The sequence below is a fragment of the Lissotriton vulgaris genome, chromosome 11 (genome assembly GCF_964263255.1).
Source record: "Lissotriton vulgaris chromosome 11, aLisVul1.2, whole genome shotgun sequence".
In the NCBI taxonomy this organism is placed as follows: domain Eukaryota; kingdom Metazoa; phylum Chordata; class Amphibia; order Caudata; family Salamandridae; genus Lissotriton; species Lissotriton vulgaris.
In genome coordinates, this window is record NC_141699.1 from 511161098 (window position 1) to 511180292 (window position 19195).

The 19195-nt window shown below is 43.5% G+C and overlaps 1 protein-coding gene across 1 annotated transcript in view; it reads left to right on the top strand.

The window, feature by feature from the left end:
• Positions 1–19195, top strand: part of TET3 (tet methylcytosine dioxygenase 3) — a 412490-nt gene that overhangs the window by 252687 nt on the left and 140608 nt on the right. The window contains exon 6 of the mRNA XM_086943576.1: positions 1371–1579. Coding sequence (XP_086799702.1) covers positions 1371–1579 — 209 coding nt within the window. The remainder of the gene's footprint in view (positions 1–1370; positions 1580–19195) is intronic.

Sequence of the window (19195 nt, forward strand, 5' to 3'; positions counted from 1 at the left end):
GTTATATTTTGATTTAAAATTGCTGCTCCTCATTAAGGTGGCAGAACAACAAAGCGAGGATAAAAGCTGCAAAAGCAATGTTACATGCATGAATTGTGTGCACTAGAGCCTTCTTGTTCTAGTTCCGGTTTTATTTTTGTTGTGAAAGACCTTCAAGCTGTTTTCATACTCAACAATGTTTCTCAGGAAACTGACCGTCAGCCATGTGGGAAATTCTCAAGTCATTGTGGTGGGTATAAATTCTGCTTGGATAGGTTTGTTGGGTGTTTCAAGACTCTGGGTTACTATACAGACAAAGCATATTGTATTTGAGATGCAAGAGGGGAAATTCTAGATCAGACTATGTATTGCACCGTGGCATGCAGGCTACTAGACATGAAATAAACCCTATGCCTAGCCTCATCCATTCTCTAACCCCATCCGTATCTATTATCCTAACCCTAACTTCGCCTGATCCAACTTTACCTTTTCTCTAACCTTTACCTAGTCAGTAAGCCCTAACCCAGCCTGTCAAATTATTTTACTGCTAACCGTATACATAAGCCCAGCGCTGTTCCTTAGTCACCCTAACCCTTAACCTATTCCTAAACCTAATGCACACCCATTTGTAATGTTTTAAAGGTTTTTTTTTACATTGTAAATCTTTTTACCTTGTTTACTTCAAACTTTTGGTTATTTCCACTTTTACTTTTTCTAACTTTTGTCGGCAAAATTTTGCATTTGTCGCATTTTATTTTGAAATTTAGAAATACAGAATTCACATTTTTTTTATGACAATTGAGCTTATAACAACAGTTCATCCTTAAATTAAGAACTGAAGTATGTTAGTGTAAAATGTCTGTTTTGTGAGTTAATTGGTTTATAGAAATTTTCAAGGCAAACTCTGGCTGTTTACTTTTTCACAAAGATGGGAGAAGGTTTTAGACTAAAATCTAAGCAAAGTTTAGCTTCATCTTATGAATGGATGGACGTGCCTGCAAACACCAGGGAACCGTTTTTCTTGCTGTCGACTGGTATCCAGATAACATCATGAAAGTTGCTCAGCCACCGAGTACTTTGCAATTTTGCAGACCTGTAGTTTTGCTTGTTTTGGTTACTCATTTAAAGAACACACTAACTTGAAGATATGGTCAGAATAATGCTTAGGATGTTTTCTTGCCCCTATATATTGAATGTTGTGTTGTTACTGTGAAGCTAATGGAATCGCACAAATCTACCTGAAGTCTTGCTGCAATGTCAGCAAACAATGTGCATGATTAATGAATACAAATTTATTGGAAATGGTATGTCTTTTGTTTTTCACAAATATCTTTATCCATAAAATCCAGAATAAAAGCTGCATCTTTAACCTGGAATGCCTCTGTTTTTAGGTAATAAGAAGACAAAATGAGGATGAAAAGCTTTTGTGCCTTGTACGACATCGTGCTGGGCATCATTGTGACAATGCGGTGATTATCATACTCATCATGGCTTGGGAGGGTATTCCACGAGCTTTAGGTGACTCACTGTATGCCGAACTCACAGAAACAATCACAAAGTTTGGAAATCCTACAAGTCGAAGATGTGGATTGAACGATGAGTAAGTGTATTTTTGTCACTTGTAATTTGACATCTGGTCTACACTTGCATCAGTGTGATTTCCTAACACATTAAACCTCATTTAAGTCTGTGTTGCTAATTGTTTAAAAACATATGAGCATGATTAGTTAAATGGGACTACTATATTTTTCCATGTGAATCCAGTGGCTTTTGTTAAACTAGTAACAATTATGATTACTTGTAGCATGATGCAACACTTTCTTACACACAAACAATACACGTGATTTCTATGACTGTTGATGTTTGCGTATGATCTCCTTGAGAATGGAACACATCTTAACGCCTTGTCTGTTTGTTGTGCTCTGATTGGTGTGATGGGACTGGTTATATCTAAATAGAGCAATTTTAGTATTTAGCTCACTGAGACCTAGCCACATTAACTACCATTTGACCCACTTGGTTTTAGAAATGTGACTTTTTCAAAAAATGTATGTTCCAGGTTAATGCTGGTCTACCAACTCTGCATACACCTTTCAATTCTGATGCCCCTGAGGCATCAGTTTGTTGAAATCCATGTAGTAGTAATGCTCCACTTGAGCTTAAGCAGTGCCATTTATATGGGTCTTCTTGTGTGCTGCCCATTGCGGTTCAGAGCTTTGTAGCTTGTTTGACTTTTGGCTTTAAATCATCACTCAAACCTCGAAGGCAGTCTTTTGGCTTCCTGCCAAGTAGAGTTCCAACTTTAAAGGTTTGTTATTTGTATATAAAACAGCCACGGCCAGTCCATTGGGAATAGGGGCCACTCTCAAAGCCACCCACCCCACCTATTGCCCCTCACGAGCAGTGTCTGTCAGGCTGAGCAAAGGTTGGCCTGACAGACACTGTTCATTTTCATGTCAGGCAGCTAGGAGCTACACATGCACTAAATGTGCAGGCTCCTGGCTGCCTGAGCTGAACCTTGCTGGGTTGAGGAAGTTACAGCTCCTGCGGGCGTGACCATGTCACCTCAGCACAGGTCCCTGAGGCCCTCCCCGCAGTGATGAGGGGTAGCATCACTGATTGCCTCGTACCTGGGTGCTTCGGTTTTAAGCCATGAAGCACCCAGGTTTGAGGGTCAATCAGTGACACTTTGTCACAGAGTTGGGTGGGGATCAGTAGTCTCACTGACCCCCATCCCACTCCGATGACGTTGGGAATGCTGCCTTCCCAGGTCAGCCAATAAGGGAAGGCAGCAGTCCCAAGCGTCCTGGCACCTCCGAGCCAGAGCTGCAGATAAGCATGTGTGTGTGTTTTTGTTTTCCTAGTTTTTATTAATGTTTGGTACATGCGTGAATGTATGAAAGTTTGGTAATGAGTGCTGGGAATGGATGCGTTTGTGTGTGTGTGTGTGCATGTTTGAATGCATGTCTGTGAGTATGCGTGTGTGTCCCGTCCGCCGCCATCCCTCCTAAACTTAATTGTGAGCTTCCAGATAACTCGCTGGACTCCTCAGTCTACTTTCAGCCATTCTAATACCTTTAGTTTTATTTTTCCTATATTAACTAGTTTTACCTCTTGTCAAGTATGAAAGGTTTCATGTAGCACTGAGAGTCTGGACTATCAATTTTGCATTTCGGGGTTCTGTACATTGAAGTCTCACTATTTTTGACTGTGATTTTCTTCAGGGCAAAACTCTGTGACGTGACCGGAGAATGGCACAGGTGCCCAATAAAAAAAAATATATATATATGTTTATATATACACACATGGGTACATACAGGGAAAACGTATTTAGGTTGTGTATGTATCAGTCTTTCATGCTCTATACTGCATACTTAAAAATATGTGAGTATGAGCGGTCTGTGTTGATTGAAAGTGCTTGTGAAGAGTGCAGTTTAACCCCTTGGCCACGGCGGGGGCCGCGCTGCGCTACCATGCTCGTGACGGAACCACTCCGTCACTAGCTGTGGTGGCACTGTGCTTGTGACGGAATAGTTCCGTCACGGCCCCGCCGGCTCAATAGAACTTGCCGCACAGGCGCGAAATCAGCACCGCGCAGGCGCGGCGGCCGGGCCGTGATGGAACCATTCCATCACCAGCACAGCCCCACCGTGGCTTGTGACGGAATGGTTCCATCACGGGCGCTCAAGGGGTTAAATAATGTATTGTAATAATATGAAAATAAAATAAGTGTATTCTGGCACTGTGATGAATCTATATTTATCTGTATGTGTAGGTAGATATCTGCGTTTTACCATGTGTGGCTGTAAATCTACCTGCTTTGCATACTCCGGCCATCTATATTGTGTCCAGATGATTGCAGTATGTCTATCTGACATATTTGTGTCTCAGGACCGATTATGACTCAGCAATTGGTCCTCAATACACCAGGACACAGGCTCCACCTCAGATTATTTTCTTGTGCCAACAATGCTCTGAAGGTCTGTATACAGATCTGGGACAGACCTGCTCTCTAGATACTTTATTTAATGCCAGCCACTCTTACTTCAAATCCTGTGAACCTCACTGTAGCAACCAGGAGTTTAATCTGTGATGCCCTCAATCCATCTCAAGTCACAACTTGTAGAATACACTTACGCCAAGGGTACAGTATGTACACCCTTCCAATAGTGCCGTAGGTAGAATGCTAGGTACCCCTGGAGAGACAACCATGGTGTATGATGTGTTTGCATATTGCCAACAAATGACAAAGACTCCTACAATGCCTGCCATGTCTTTGTTGCAATAACAGTGGTCTGCTCACCAGTAGATGCATTAGCAAGCTTTTCCCTGAGACTCAGGACATCATGGTAGCAAAAGACCTGCCCAATGCTGTGGAGGAGTAGGTTACTGGCCCATCTGTCATCTTGGCCACCAGAGAGATAAGAGTCACTATAAAATTTCCAAACTACTACAAAAAGAAAAATTGAAATGAGCAAAAATACACTAAACAATATCTGATAAGGAAAACTAGAGACAATACTTTTTAACGATTTAAAGCAAAACATGCACAGAAAAAGTAAAGTTTTGCACCACACAAAATGGATCAGGGTTTGGATACACCAGTTAAGTTTTATTTTAAGGTTTTATCTGCTTTTAGAGCTCAAAGTCTTGCAGCAGTGCAAGGTCCAAATTTGAAGCCAGCAAGGGTTCCTCGAAATTGTATAGATTGTCGTTGAGCTCCCACTGAATCCGTTGATTTTGGCTCCAAAAGTTCCCAGTGGGTCAACGCTGGATTCCATGATCATTAAGATTGCTTCGCTTCAGGGATAGGTTTGTCAAGAAATTTACCTTAGGTTCCTGAAATCCATCAGTGGGGAAGTACTACTACTTTCATGACTGAAGAGCCACAGAAAGTAAAGGACTACTACTTTTGTGACTGTTCGTTTGAGACTGCACAGTTCTTGCCTCATGGCATCCATCCTGTGGTGGCTAGTATCGAAACCTTAATGTGGGTTCTCAGCATGCCAGCAGTGAGCGCAATTGCCTGATGTGCCTGTTTTGACACCCTCCCTCCTCATTACTAATTTTAGAAAAAGTGAGGAGAGGGATACCACATTGGTAACTTGGAGACAAAGATAGGAATTGATCACCACCACTATTTATGACCTAAGAGAAAGGACGACTGTCTTGTTAACAGCAATATGAGCATGAAATGAGACAGGGCTTTCTAGTCACAACCATGAAAAGTGATAAATGGCCCCAGAATGTTAATCGAAGTAACTCCAAGGACTGTTCTAGAAATAGCTTTCTGCTCTATACCTTCAGGGAACATTACCTCCCGCCATCCCTGCAGGAGCTTGAATACAAAGAACAGACATGTTTCCATTCTCCCACCCTAAACCCCACTAAACCGCACTTGAGAGATACAGCCCCAGTTCCTGGCTTATAAAATAACCAAAGAATAACTCAAACAATGCAAGGAAAAAGTTTAAAGACCACCTACTCAACAACTTCGGGAGACACCAACAGCTGATACCTACTACAAAGAAAGCAAAGAGGTCCCAAAAACTGACTTTCTTTCACTCAAAACTCCCAGCAAAATGGCAACACATCTTACTCCACCACCGATTTATTGAGAAATCAAATAAAATTCCCTATGGAACTAAACTCACCACAGTCCCCTCTGAGGTGCGGTCTCCATATCTATCTTCACAACAGGAAACATGCTATTTCAAGCGACAGACCATCACCTAACCATCTTTGACCATCACTTCTCAGCACTTCTCACCTTATTGTAACAAGATAGTCATTTTCCCCTCGCACCCTTCTCCCCTCTACCTCCAACCGTCAACCTTGTTTCCATTCAATTCCAGGACTCCTCTGCCACACGATGCACTATTGCTCACCTCCCGACACACGCCATAGTAAGGAAAGCGTCAGTTCAACCACCCTAGCTGATGGCCACACCAAAACACAGCGGCTTGACTTGCACATTGAACATGATCGCATCAGGCCTAAACCAAGATTGTCCACCACGTTGCCCCCCACAAACCCATCCCAGATTCCCAATGTGGTACTCATCCAGAGCAAACGTGCCCTATCCACTTCTAACCACGATGACACTGCCCCCCCTCTATTGAAGGTCACGCTTCTTCTTTAGACACTGGGCCCACTGCAGGTCCACCTTCATACAGAGCAGGACTCCTCCCCTATTCTTTCCCTGTAAAGAAATAAACAACATTCTCTAGCCAAAGACATCTCTCTTGTGAGAAACAACCTTGTGATTCAGACCAAGTTAACACACAATGCCCCTGAGAGAATGGAAAAATGGACACCCCTGAAAGGACATCCTAGCAACAGCAGGCACATCGACCAGACCTCCATTCCCTTATGCAGCCTTTCTCACAGACCCTACCGAGCCCTCCACCTCCTATGCTCAACTGAAGTAGAAGCACTCCATGAATCATACATCACAAAACCCCTAAAGAGGATCCCAAACCTTCATCCAGTATCCCAGCAGTAATGGGCACTAACAGAATCCCTAGAGCTGTCATATCTCCAAGACCACCAGCGCAATACATAACTACCCAGACACTACAGCCTACTAATAATACTCCTAGTTCCCTTACCTGCATGCTTCTTAACTGCAGATCAGCCGATAAACATGCCACAGAAATAGTGGTAACAATACTACAGGAGGGAATCAACATTGCATTCCTAAATGGAAACATGGCGTAACAATCATTCAGCCCCCATCCTGGACTTACACCACCAGGCTATTCCATCCTTAGCTGGGAAAGACCAGAATGAATAGGAGGTAGGCTAGTGATCATCCACAAAGAAGAAACCCGGATCGACACCTTAGAAACCATGAACTACTCAACCTTCGAATACCTTGGAGTTAAACTCACGACAAAAGGCTTCACTCCTATCAAACTCCACATCATCTATAACCCCCTTGGTAACTTCATACTCTTCACTGAAGAACTAACCGACCTAATAACATGGTTCTCCCTAACTGACACTAACAATGTGTTCTTTGGTGACTTAAACCTGCACCAGAATGACACACATGACACCCCAATCTGTATCCTATCAAATCTTCTTGAAATCAATGACTTCAAGCCAATCTGTAATGAACAGACCCACATCAAAGTATCTAATATTGATGCGATAATCACTAGAAATGAGCTTGTGTCCCTCAGATCCATCATGCCCATTGACTGGTTGGATCACCAACTAATACTGTTCAGTCTCAAGGCTTGCCCAGATCCTACACAGCCCCATCCAACACACCACCACACTGGGGAAGGAACATCAAACAAATCCCTCTAACAGAGCTTGAAGTCCGGATCACCAGTTACATTCTCAGCCTCTCTCCTCTCTGTTGAAGACCTTATCACCCACTACAGCTCAGCTGACCGATGTTCTTGACTAACTGGCCCGCTTAATCTAAAGAGCTCTAGAAAAATCTAATCTAGATCCCGGTTCAACTTGGACCCAAATAAAGAGAGGAGACAACTAAGACTGACCAAAAGGTTATGGAGTCAGAACCCCTCACTGACGCACCTTGTCCTCCTCAGATCGTAACGTGTCTCATACAAGAAACAAATCTTTAGGAAGAAAGCCACTTTCTTTCGCAATCACCTTGACCGTGCGAAGATAAGACCTAGGTAGCTCTTAAACATAATAAAACAACAAACCACCCTGACCTCCTGACACGGAGCAATAGCCACCAATGAACAAGGTGAAGAAATTGCCAACCTCTTCACTGACAAAGTGTCTAAAATTGAACAATCTATTATCTTGAACACAAGCCAGACTTCCCAGCCCAACCGCCTCATTGACACACAATCCACCAAGATAACTACCCCTCATGATTCATCTAAGGAACGGAGTTCCCCAAAATTAATTAAAGACTATAATGCACCCTACCACTGGAAAGTAGTGCCAAATGGACTTGTTTTGAACCTATGGCGGAAGGGGGAAGCCTTCATTATAATCGCTTATTTGAAACCCAAATTCCACACTGCAGACCCCCTCCCGTCCTCCCTAGTAAAAAACCTCAAATACATAATCTCTCCATTTTGGCCCAAAATCATCAAAACCTCTCTCGTCCGCCATGTACCAGACTCTCTTCAACTAGGCCAAGTCACACCCATTCTAAAAAAAACAGGGCTGGAACCTCAATAACTTCAGACTTGTCACCAACCTTCCTTTCCTAGCGAAGACCATTGAAAAGTGTGCCCTACAACAACTTGACCAACACATTAAGGAATTCAACCTACACAACACATTCCAATCAGGAATCAGGAAGACCATAGCGATCAATATATCAGATGGTATTCACAGAAACCTATATGATGGCAACTACTGACCCTTAATCCTACACAACTTATCGGCAGCATTTGCTACAGTAAATCATGACTATTTACTCAAGACACTCAAGAATGGCACTGGTATCAATGGCACAGTCATGAGATGGTTCACGTCCTATCTGCAACATTGGTCCCAGCAAATAACAAGCATTTACAATGCAATGGTCTCGGCAATATTATAGGTAGAGCTATTGGTATTGCTCATTATTTTTTTTAATCTTTTTTGTATCCCTAAATAAATGGCATTGTCATTTCTATTGGCATTAGCTTTTTTTCATATATGATCCCTATTGCATTAGCAGAGAGAGAGAGTGAGGTATTGAAATAGTGAGAGAGTGAGGTAGATAGAGTGAGGTAGTGAGAAAGAGAGAGTGAGGTAGTGAAAGAGTGAGGAAGTGAGGGAGAGGGATGTTGTGAGGTAGTGAGATATAAGCAGAGTGTGATGTTGTGATGTAGTGAGATAGAGAGAGGCAGTGAAAGAGAGAGTGAAAATGAGTTAGTGAGATAGGAAGAGTGAGGTAGTGAGAGAGTGATTGAGGTAGTGAGTTAGAGAGAGTGAAGTTGTGAGGTTGTGAGCTAGAGAGTGAGGTAGTGAGGTTTTGAGAGAGAAGTTTGAAATAGAGAGGTAGTGAGATAGATAGAGTGGAGTAGTGAGGTAGAGAGAGTTATGTAGTGAGAGAGGTAGATAGAGAGTGAGGTAGTGAAAGAGTGAGGTAGTGAGGGAGAGGGATGTTCTGAGGTAGTGAGATGGAAACAGTGAGTGAGTTTTGTGAGGTAGAGAGAGTGAGGTAGTGAAAGAGAGTGAAAGTGACTTAGTGAGATAGAAAGAGAGAGAGTGAGGTAGAGAGAGAGAGTGAGGTAGTGAGTTAGAGAGAGTGAAGTTGTGAGGCAGTGAGATAGAGAGTGAGTTAGTGAGAGAGTGATGTAGTGAATTTTTGAGGGAGTGAGTCGTGATATAGTGAGGTAGTGAGAGTGAGCTAGAAATAGATAGAGTGAGGTAGTGAGATAGAGAGAGAGTAAAGTTGTGAGGTAGTGTGTTAGAGAGTGATGTAGTGAGAGAGTGATGTATGTAGAGATAGTGATGTAATGTGGTATTGAAAGAGTTATTTAGTGAGGTAGTGAGATATTCCATTGCAATTAAAAGTATGTGGTTAAGGAGTGATGTAGTTTGCCTGGTTAATCAAAATAAGTTGAAAGCCCTGAGAGCAATGCATGTTTGCATGCTTGGAGGCATAAGAGAGGGCCTGCGGAGCATAAAATAAACATCTAGAACACAGATTGTATTCACTATTCAAACAAAGGGAAGGAAGCCCAGTGGATAAGCAATGTGGCTCAGCACTACAGGGAATCAGATACAGTTTTCATTTGAATTAAATTAAGAATTCTTTCGGATAACCTAGACTTAAATAAAAAAAATCATTTTTGATGCACCACATTTTTCAATTATGTTATTGACATTGGAACCCTCAATGGCATTTCTGCTTTTCAAGAACAGTGTATTATGTCGCAATCGCAGGCGAGGGCACAGTTACTTCACAAACACCCTTTTCTCTTAATGAGTGAGCTTGAAAAAAGAAGTGAAAATCAATGATCCAAAAAAGTCGAGTTGAAACGTGACCTTAACTCGGGGACCTAGCGCCATCACATTTAGACAGGGAGTGCATGGGGTAAGCCTCGTGTACTCATAACCACACATAGTTTATGACCACTCATGAAGAAGAAAAACAAATACGATTTATTTCAACAACTTCGGGCAAGGGCAGTCCGTTGCAAATCATAGGTTATGGTAAATTAACAGTTTCTGCTATGTTGCATCTTAAAACGAGGGGTTTAATACTTTGTTATTGGTAGCGAAAATCAGTGCTGTGTGTCCAAAAAGAAGGCATGGAAGGGCCTACATCCACAAAAGTTTGCAATCCTGCCAGTGTAAATCGCACCACTTGGACAATTTCCACAGGGCACTAATCCAGATGTATCCATCAGCATGCAGTTGTAAACCCCCATCTCCCCCATTTTGCTAACAGAAAGAGTTTGCAATTATGTACGGATACACGATATCCCTGCTGATTAGCAGCAGAGTCATGTGTGCATTACATATATCTAAATTGCAGCGTTTGGATAATCAAAGTTGAAAATCTCCCAGCGACCAAAGGAGACGCACTCCCATCCCTATGCTTGTTACTGCCATTGCTGTATGCGCAGTCTGCAACACTGAACAGAGCTTCTGCAAAAACGGACGCCCTAAAAAGGTGCGATAAGGGAGAGGCGATGTTGCGCGTACACTGGACACAGGTTCGGTGCTCATGCAAAAGTACAGAATGAGAAGGGCCAGCAGTATTATTTAAATAATGCTTTTCATAGACAGCATTTACAAACATCCAATACTTTTGGTGAAACGACAGTGATGTGCATGTACTAGGCGCAGCTTAGGGTGCAAAACAAATCCAAAATTGCAACCAAAACATCATTCGACTAGTCAATGGAAATTTGCACACATAAATGATAAAATTACTGAGAGCCAGGGACGTTGATTCACTGGACAGAACATCACAGAGGGGGGATTCCCCAGCTTTTCATAGTAGCTGCAGGATAACTCTAGCTTTCTTACCGACGCCCACCCCTTGCTTACCTGCTCTTCTGCATCCTGCTCCCTGCTGATCCGCTGTCTCACCTCGGTCATTTTGGACCCTCAGTGCACAGAAAAGAAAATACAGAGATTTGCACTTCCTGCACCAACCCTGCTCCTTCAGCAGTAAGCATCCAATGCTCGGTTTCTACTCTGCTGCTGCGCGAAACAACATTGTGATGCCATTCAAATTTCCTAAGGGGGTCGGGTGGTGGGAGAGATAGACACTGAAGACAGACTGAAAGCTCTGCGAACCGGCCATCTTCACAAGGACGAAGGCGGCATAGCTCATCACATTGACGGTTTATTATCGTTTCTGCAACGCAGCTGGCACGGCTATATAAAAACATCAAGACCTATTTGCGATATTTTTTAGGTACGGCAGCCTCCGTCCAGCGGATGCCCCAGCAGCAGCGCAGGTGTTGCAACTCACTAGGTACCCGGAAATATATTGTTTAAAGCAGCCTAGTTCTCGGTTGCTGCCTCACATGGTTACCCAACTGTTCATAACGCTCCTGGCATCAATCTAACGCCTCCCTTACCGCTCGTGCGAAAAAGAGGCATAAACAAGCAGGTGGTGACGCGTCGATCTTTCGACCAATCCCAGCGCGGCATGGACGGGCCCCGCCTCAGTGTTGGTGAGGGGGCTCGTCTCCGTCCACCAATCAGTGCGCAGCCCCTTCGTTCTGGAAGCGGAGCCTTCGCACCGAGGCAGAGATATCGGGCAATGAATGGAAGGCTGCAACTAGGATTTCCGACCGGCCAAAGGGAACAGCCAGCCCCGGCAGCAAGGGGGCCGTCGAAAGGGAGGAGACACAGGGAGAAGCACTGGCAGGCAGAGGAGATGGGCAAAAATGGCGGCTGAAAGCTCGAAGATTTTTCGGATTTGGGGGCGTGTTCCTGCTGTTCAAAAGAGGCGTGGAAAGAACAGCAAGGAACACACCTCCAAATCCGAAAAGGACGGAGCCTATTTGGAGGGACGGCTCTCTCCTGCAATGGCTGGCCTCCATTTAGGAAGCCAGCCAATGGAGAACGAGCAAAAAGAGGGAGGGATAAATGCAGCACTCTAAGAATCATTAATTCTCCGACTTCCGGTTTCTGCCTTACGGCAGAACCGATAGTCCTCGACCTAATCAACAGCTGTCTCTCGAGGCTGGCTCCAGTTCCACAAGGTGTACAACAAGGCTCAATCCTCCCCAGCCCATTTTAATCTTTTCATGGAACCCCTTGCCGTCATTCTAAATCAAGCAGAGGTCAAATATCACCTATAGGCTGACTACACACAACTACTACAAAATAACATCACCCAGAGATATTTGTTGTCTAAATAGCATACTAAGATTTATATCTAATTAAACTCCAGTCTTCTTAAGCTGAACCCCCAGCAAGACTGAACTACTCCTCTCCTCTACAAATAAACCTCTACAATCCAAAAATTGGTCATGAATCTGGCCACACCAAACTGTTCTTTCTAACAATTTAAAGTCACAGGGTATCTCCCTGGAGCAAAACATGCCTATGAGAGACCACATCAACATTTCTGCCAAAGGAGTGTTCTTCACCCTAAAACTTCACAAGACAATCAAAACGTTTATCAGACCAGAGGATCTAAAGAATGTAGTGCAACCCCTTGTCCTTTTTAAACTTGATTACAGCAATGCCTTACTCAATGGGATCCCGAAATCCACCTTGCACCTCCAAAAACAACTGTAAATACTGCTGCTAGACTCCTCACAGGCACCAAAAGATTTGACCACAGCTCGGCTGCTCTAAAGAGTCTCAATTGGCTCCCAATAGAAGGACAATGCATCTGAAGGACAGCCTGTATCACATACATATCTTTTTACACTGCAAATTCGAAATATTTAGAACACAAACTTGTGGGTAGAAAGTGGAAACTGGCACTAAGGAATTCCAACTCACTCCTTCTCATCCCTTCTAAACTGAAGCAAAAATCATCCCAGAAACGCTCTTTCTCAGGGAATGCTCCATGAATTTGGAACTCATTTCCTAAAGACCTCCGCTGTGATTCTTCCTATACTTGTTTCAAACGGAACTTCAAATCACTACTGATGAGCCAATATTTCAACTCGCTCCCCTGAACTTGCTACACCAACATGGAACATTTGATATGGTCACCTGACCCAATGTAATGTTTTAGTATGTCATCACTACCTAAGAGGAATAAAGTTGTACTATATATTACTTTTTGATTTACTTGTATAATGTTTCACTGTTGTTCCTTTTTTTTCCTCTCGGATATATTATGTCAACCTTGAATCTACCTATTACTTGTCTTGTAATGCGCTCTGATATCTTAGTCAAACTAGCGCTGTATACAACTCTCAAATAAATAAGTAAGGTTGGGAACTGACAGCCAAGCAGGGTTCCATGAGATCGTATATCTTTACCACTATGTCCTACTGAAGCAGCTTTCAGCGCTGCAAAATGCTTAAGTGGGGCTAACCTGGTTTTCTTGACCTGAGGTTGCGCTGACCCTGAGGAAGCCTCTGGCTCTTGTCATGGTCCTCCAGAGGTGGGAGAAATTACTTAAGCCTCCCTTATCTCTAACTTCTGTAAAAGTTCCTCTTGCCCACTCATGCTGCCCACGGTCCTCAGAGCAAGCTTTTAAGTACCAAGTCTTTTCCAGCCAGCCATTCTGAAGGGTCCGGCCCGGTCAGCTGGGCCCTCACTTAGTCAGGAGTCCTTCACCTTTTTGTGTTCTTGGAGCAGAGGAACTAGAGGTCAACCTTTTGTCCTTTGGAGATTGGTTCCAGTCCCAAGGAACCAGCAGGAATCGGTAGTATTTATCTTGGTTCTTCCAGCTTTCACCCAAAGTCTGTCTGTCAACTTTATTGCAGGATACACATCTCTGAACACTTCATCTCTTGGTTTTCTGCAAACCTTCCTCTGATCCCAAAAACAGGATGACACCCGCTAGCCTCCCCCCGAAGCAGCTCTTACCTCAACCCTAGCCACCAACCTATGAGGAGGTGTCCTTCCCTCTGTCAGTGCCTGAATCCCTCCTAAGTGACCACTTGTTGACACTCGTTGTGGGTTTACAGGCTGAGCTTATGTCCTCCAGGAGCAGGCTCACTAACAGACTACCACTGCTGTCTATTGGGCCTGTGGAGCAGGGCTGAGAATCAAACTTCTGGAGCATTAAAGGAGAGATACAAGAAATTGACTGTGCCACCAATTTGTGCTTCCTGTTCACTGTCCTTGAGAACTGTAGGGCAATACCACCCCCACATCCCCCCGTCCAGTAACACAAGTAGTCATGTCCAGGCCTACCAGCTACTGTACTGTGAAACCTATTGCAAGAGTGGGTATTTACATTCAGATAACCCCCTCACAGCTATACAGGTGTATGGTGTCGTGCAGATTACTTCTAAATTACGCTTTTCTCTATGAATTAATCTCATGTTCAAATCATAAATATTTAGGACACAATTACAGTGCAACCATGAAGTGACCTATATCAAGACATCGGCCAATGTAGCAGTGAACTCCCAAGAACAGTATTCTCCTTTCTCCAAGAACTTTAATAGACACTGAATCTGTTGAACCCTCATGGTCTATTCTGATTTAAATTCCAGGAGATCATCTAATTATTGTCTTTTATGTAGTATAACCATTGCCAGTTTTTCCTTTCAACCTTGTTCCTCTGTTGGATTTTTAGTGCATTGTGTGGGCTGGTGATATGATTCCTCCATCTCTTTAGACGTCGGTGTTTTGCATGAGAAGTGTCACATTTCTTAATTCCCTCTTGGCCTGTCCAGTACAGTGGCATGCTTCCTTGAGCTTGGCGAAGAAAGTGTTTTATCCTCAAAGCTCAGTTTGAGTTGTGCTGGAAACATCATGTGCATAATTCAGGTTTCTCTCAGTCTTCTCTTTACCAACGCCGAGGATGATCTGTGTTGCTGCCCTGATTGCTGGAGTCTTGGCAGAGCACTAACATCATGTTCTTCTCACTACAATGTGGCCCACTGCCCTGGGCTTCTATAATTTGACTTTCTGTCCATGCAAGTCAGTAGCTACAACACCATACATCTTGGTGAAGAAACTGTTGGTGGCATTCATGTTGGTACTCTATTCACCCTTTCAACTGTGTAGAAAATGAGATGTCTTTGAGGTGCTCCGTTTTTACGGAATCATTCTTCTATCTATTGTGCTATGTGTGTTCCTTCTATTTGTTAAGGCATGTCAGTTACTTTGCAGTCCTTCGGTCAATATTCTAAAAACTGGACCTTTTTCGTGAGTTATTTTACTGGTTGTCGGTTTGTGTTGGGGCGTAGTGTTGTTTTTATTCTTTGTTTTTTGAATGCCATCCTCCTTTGTGTCTTCTCTCAGTAGTCACATATATGCAGAAGCTAAGCCAATTTTTATCTCACATTCCTTTGTAGTGCCATTATTTCTCCCTTTACTTTCACTCCCTTCCTACCTTTCTTTTCAATCTTCTGTTTCACTTCCAACACTCTGTCTCTTTCCCATCCCTCCACTTCTCCTTCTTTAACAGTCTATTTTCTCTCCAACTACCTGTTTTCATTTCCCTTCATCACTGCCACCTCTGCTCTCAATTATTTCCTACATTTCTTTTCCCCCCTCACCTTTCTTTCTGTTTGCTCCTACACCTTCCTGGCTCCTTCATTACCACTTCCCACTTACCTCGTCTCTGCCCCTTTTTCATTCCCCACTGCCCTCCAATCCTCCCCCTCTATCACTATACCATCCTTACCCTGTCCCTGTACTCCCTGTTCACTCTTCCTCTGTTATCTCTTTTTCTTTCCTTCTTCCGCCATTGCCCTTCCTCCTCCCTCCTGTGGCATCACTCATTCTGCTCGAACTCATATGCTTCACCCCCACTGTGATACTGGCTCCCTTCCCTTCTGTATCCCTTTCTCCTTCTCTAGTCATCACTTCCCTCTCCTCCTCATATTCTTTCCCACTCCTCCTTTTCACCCCCACTCCTCCTTTTCACCCCTGCCCATTATGTTCCATTTAAGTTCATTGTCCTATTCCCTTTTACCACTTCTATGTTATTTGATGATTGTTGCATTGACCTCTAATTTGTTAGTGTACATCTGTATGACCTTTGTGTCACAGCTGTTCTTTCTAAAGCATTCTCATACTTTTATCTGGTTGGTGCAGTATAAAACTTAAATATATTTCTAGTCTCGGAGGCCATATTTTCCAGTACATGTTGACGTGGCTACTGGCAGTGCACCTTGGTTAGAGCTTTTTCCTTCAAGTATCTTTGGCTTGCCCATGTTAGTTTGCACCATCACTGAACACACTATGACTTCAGTGTATCAGCCTTGGCGTAAGTAGGTTTCGGCTGTGTTGCAGTGATCGTTCCCCAGAGCCTTAACGCATTTGCAGTGTCAGTTTCAAGTCCATTGTGGATTGGGAATGCATGCTGGCATTGTTGTATTTACATGTTTTGCTCCATTAAAATACTCAGACTCTATATAGGTTTGTCAAATCTCTTGTGTCACGCACACCTAAATGGCGGGTATTTGATGTCCGTGTAGCACCATTCATTAGATTACTGTGTAGGTTCTATATGGCTTAATAGTAATCAATTGGCCTACTTGGTAAGTTTGAATTGCTGACTTTCTTAAATGTCTCTCTTTTTGTACTTTTTGCATGTGCCATTATCTGAGAAGGTTGTGAAGCATGAGCTAGTATTCTCCAATACAGAAAATGTTGTTTTATATTTTGTACATGATTCTGCAGTAAGGGTTGCCTAATGTTATAGGGTGGGCTGAGGTGGGGGTTGTGTCTGCTGTTTGTATGCATCACATACACACTCTTCAGCTCGTGTCCTTCTACGCCCACTGCTCCAATGCAATCTAGTGCCAACATCTTTGTATAGTCAGCTCCGTGCCACACTCGTCTCTCCACGTTACTGCGAGTGAAGCCCTTTGGAGGTGTCTGGATTATCTAGGTTGTGCTGTGAAGTTGAAAATGCCTCCATATTGGCTTCCTGATTTGCACCCTTAAGGCCCCTAGTTTTGCCCATCTTGCACTTCCCGCATTTCTTAGAGTAGGGTTGCTGATCTGGAGCAATCAAGCCACCCTGTGGTGAATTAATTAGAATTTGTGTGGTTTTATCCTTGTTACAACTGTGCATTGGATTTTTAAATACCTGTGTGTGTCAATTTCATCTCTCAGGTTGTAGGCTGTCCTTTCAAGAGCCAACAACTGCTATAGCTGTTGAAGCCATAATTCTATTGTGTGTGTGTGTGTGTGTGTGTGTGTGTGTGTGGGGGGGGGGGGCCGGGGCTAGATAGCTGCTGAGCAATAGAGAGGAGAGGCTTCTCCTGGTTGAATGGAGTGCGTATGCATCATCTACTGGTGTCCCCCCAATATGATATCCATCAGGTCTTTAACCATCTCCTTACCCTCGATATGGATCAGTGTAGATAAAACAGTATTCCAAGAGTTCTCTACTTTGGGGCTTGATTAGAGAATGTGCAGCAGTGATCTAGAGCCACCACAGTGTCTCCGGCAGTCTGGCAAGCAGGTTTTGTTGATTGTGTGGGCGCTTTCACATGTAGTGCCACCTGAATACAGTTTTATACAAAGCTTCTCGACGCTGGCCGTGATGAGGAAATGTAGGCGATCTCCTCTGTATCCCCTCCCACTGGTTTAAGCCTAGTGTGATGCCAAGCACCTTCTCCTAGCCTTTCTTGAAGGCCTTGTCAAAGTGAGAGGATTTCGTTTCAAGACTAGTATATAGTTTGGACACTAGGTGTTTCGTTTTGAGAGAGAGCGAAGGTTGTAAGAGGACATGTGGCTGCTTCTTTGATACGTTGCTGTGAGCCAGTGCCCAAGCTGTAGATAGTGAAATTGTTCCCTCTCAAGGATTTGATAAGTGATTTTGATGTTGGTGAACGACTGCATAGTATCTTTAAGTCTCCCGGTCTGTAACAACCCAGGGATCGCCATACTTGAAAGAACTGTCTGTCTAATCCCAAGAGGTAATCTGGGTTACCTATCGCCAGTGCTAAGGGTGATGGTTGGGAAGTCAGTCCCCTGTATCGGGTGAGGTTATGCCAAACCTCCAGCGCTGCTCTAGTAACTAGCAACAAATAAAGGTTGTTTCAGAACTGCCTTATGGGGAGCCAGAGCACCTCTGCCAATGGGAGTGTTGACAAATGTTGATCTATAAAGCACCAGATCTTCCCCGTTTCATATTATAACAATTACACGATTTACCCAAGTTGTGCAGCTTCATAGTAATGGCATATATCCAGTGCTCCCAAGCCTCCCCGTTAGGATGAGTGAAACAGACGTGAGCATGTAGCTGTGGCTTCTTCCTTCCCCATTTGAATCCAATACATTAATCTTGTAGCCAAGAAAGCTCCCTTTTCTGAAATGGGATTAGGAGAGCTTGAAAGGTACATAGGATCTTAGGAAGGATGGTAATTTTGAATTAGGCTATTCTACCTAGCAATGAAAGCCTGTACGGTCGCCATAAGTTAGTCCGGTTCCGATCGATTTTAAGAAGAATTGTAAAGTTGCTTCTGGTGCAGTCATAAATATTTGGGGGTCACCTAGGAGAGAAATCAGTTGACATACGGAAGTCCAGGGATCTGTAAGGTATAATAAGAGATCATCAGCGAATGCTGACACCTTGCAGTTGTCCAAAGTAATGGCTCGGACTGCCCTACATTCCCTGATTTTCCGAACCAGTGGTTTGATCTATTGGGCAACAAGCACCGAGGAGAGCAGGCATCCTTCTCTGGTACCTCTTTGTCGAGTTCCTTCCATTTATTCAAACTCTGGCGTAAGGGGAAGTGTACAGTTCTTCTATCCAACTCCTAAATCTAATGCCAAACCCAGCTTTACACAGTGGTACTTGCCTTCATCATGCCCAGTCAACCCTGCCAAGGCTTTTCTGCATCAAATGACAGCAGAACTGCTTTTTTGTATGTCTTTTATGCAAGGTAGTCAGCTGAAGGGCTGTTTTTGTGCTTCCACTAGTGGACTGGGAATGGATGAAGAGAGACTGGTCCGCATGAATTGGGGTTGTGTAGATAGTCTCTAGGCTCTTTTCCACTCTACACCACTCTGCTCTTTTCCACTCTACACCGCCCCACTCAACTCTAGTATTTGAAACACTTTTTCATTCAAAAATTAAAAACATTGAAATTAAATTAAAAATCAAAGGTTAACACTTAGTTATAGTTAGGAAAACTTTATTCTTTCTCTACCACACTTA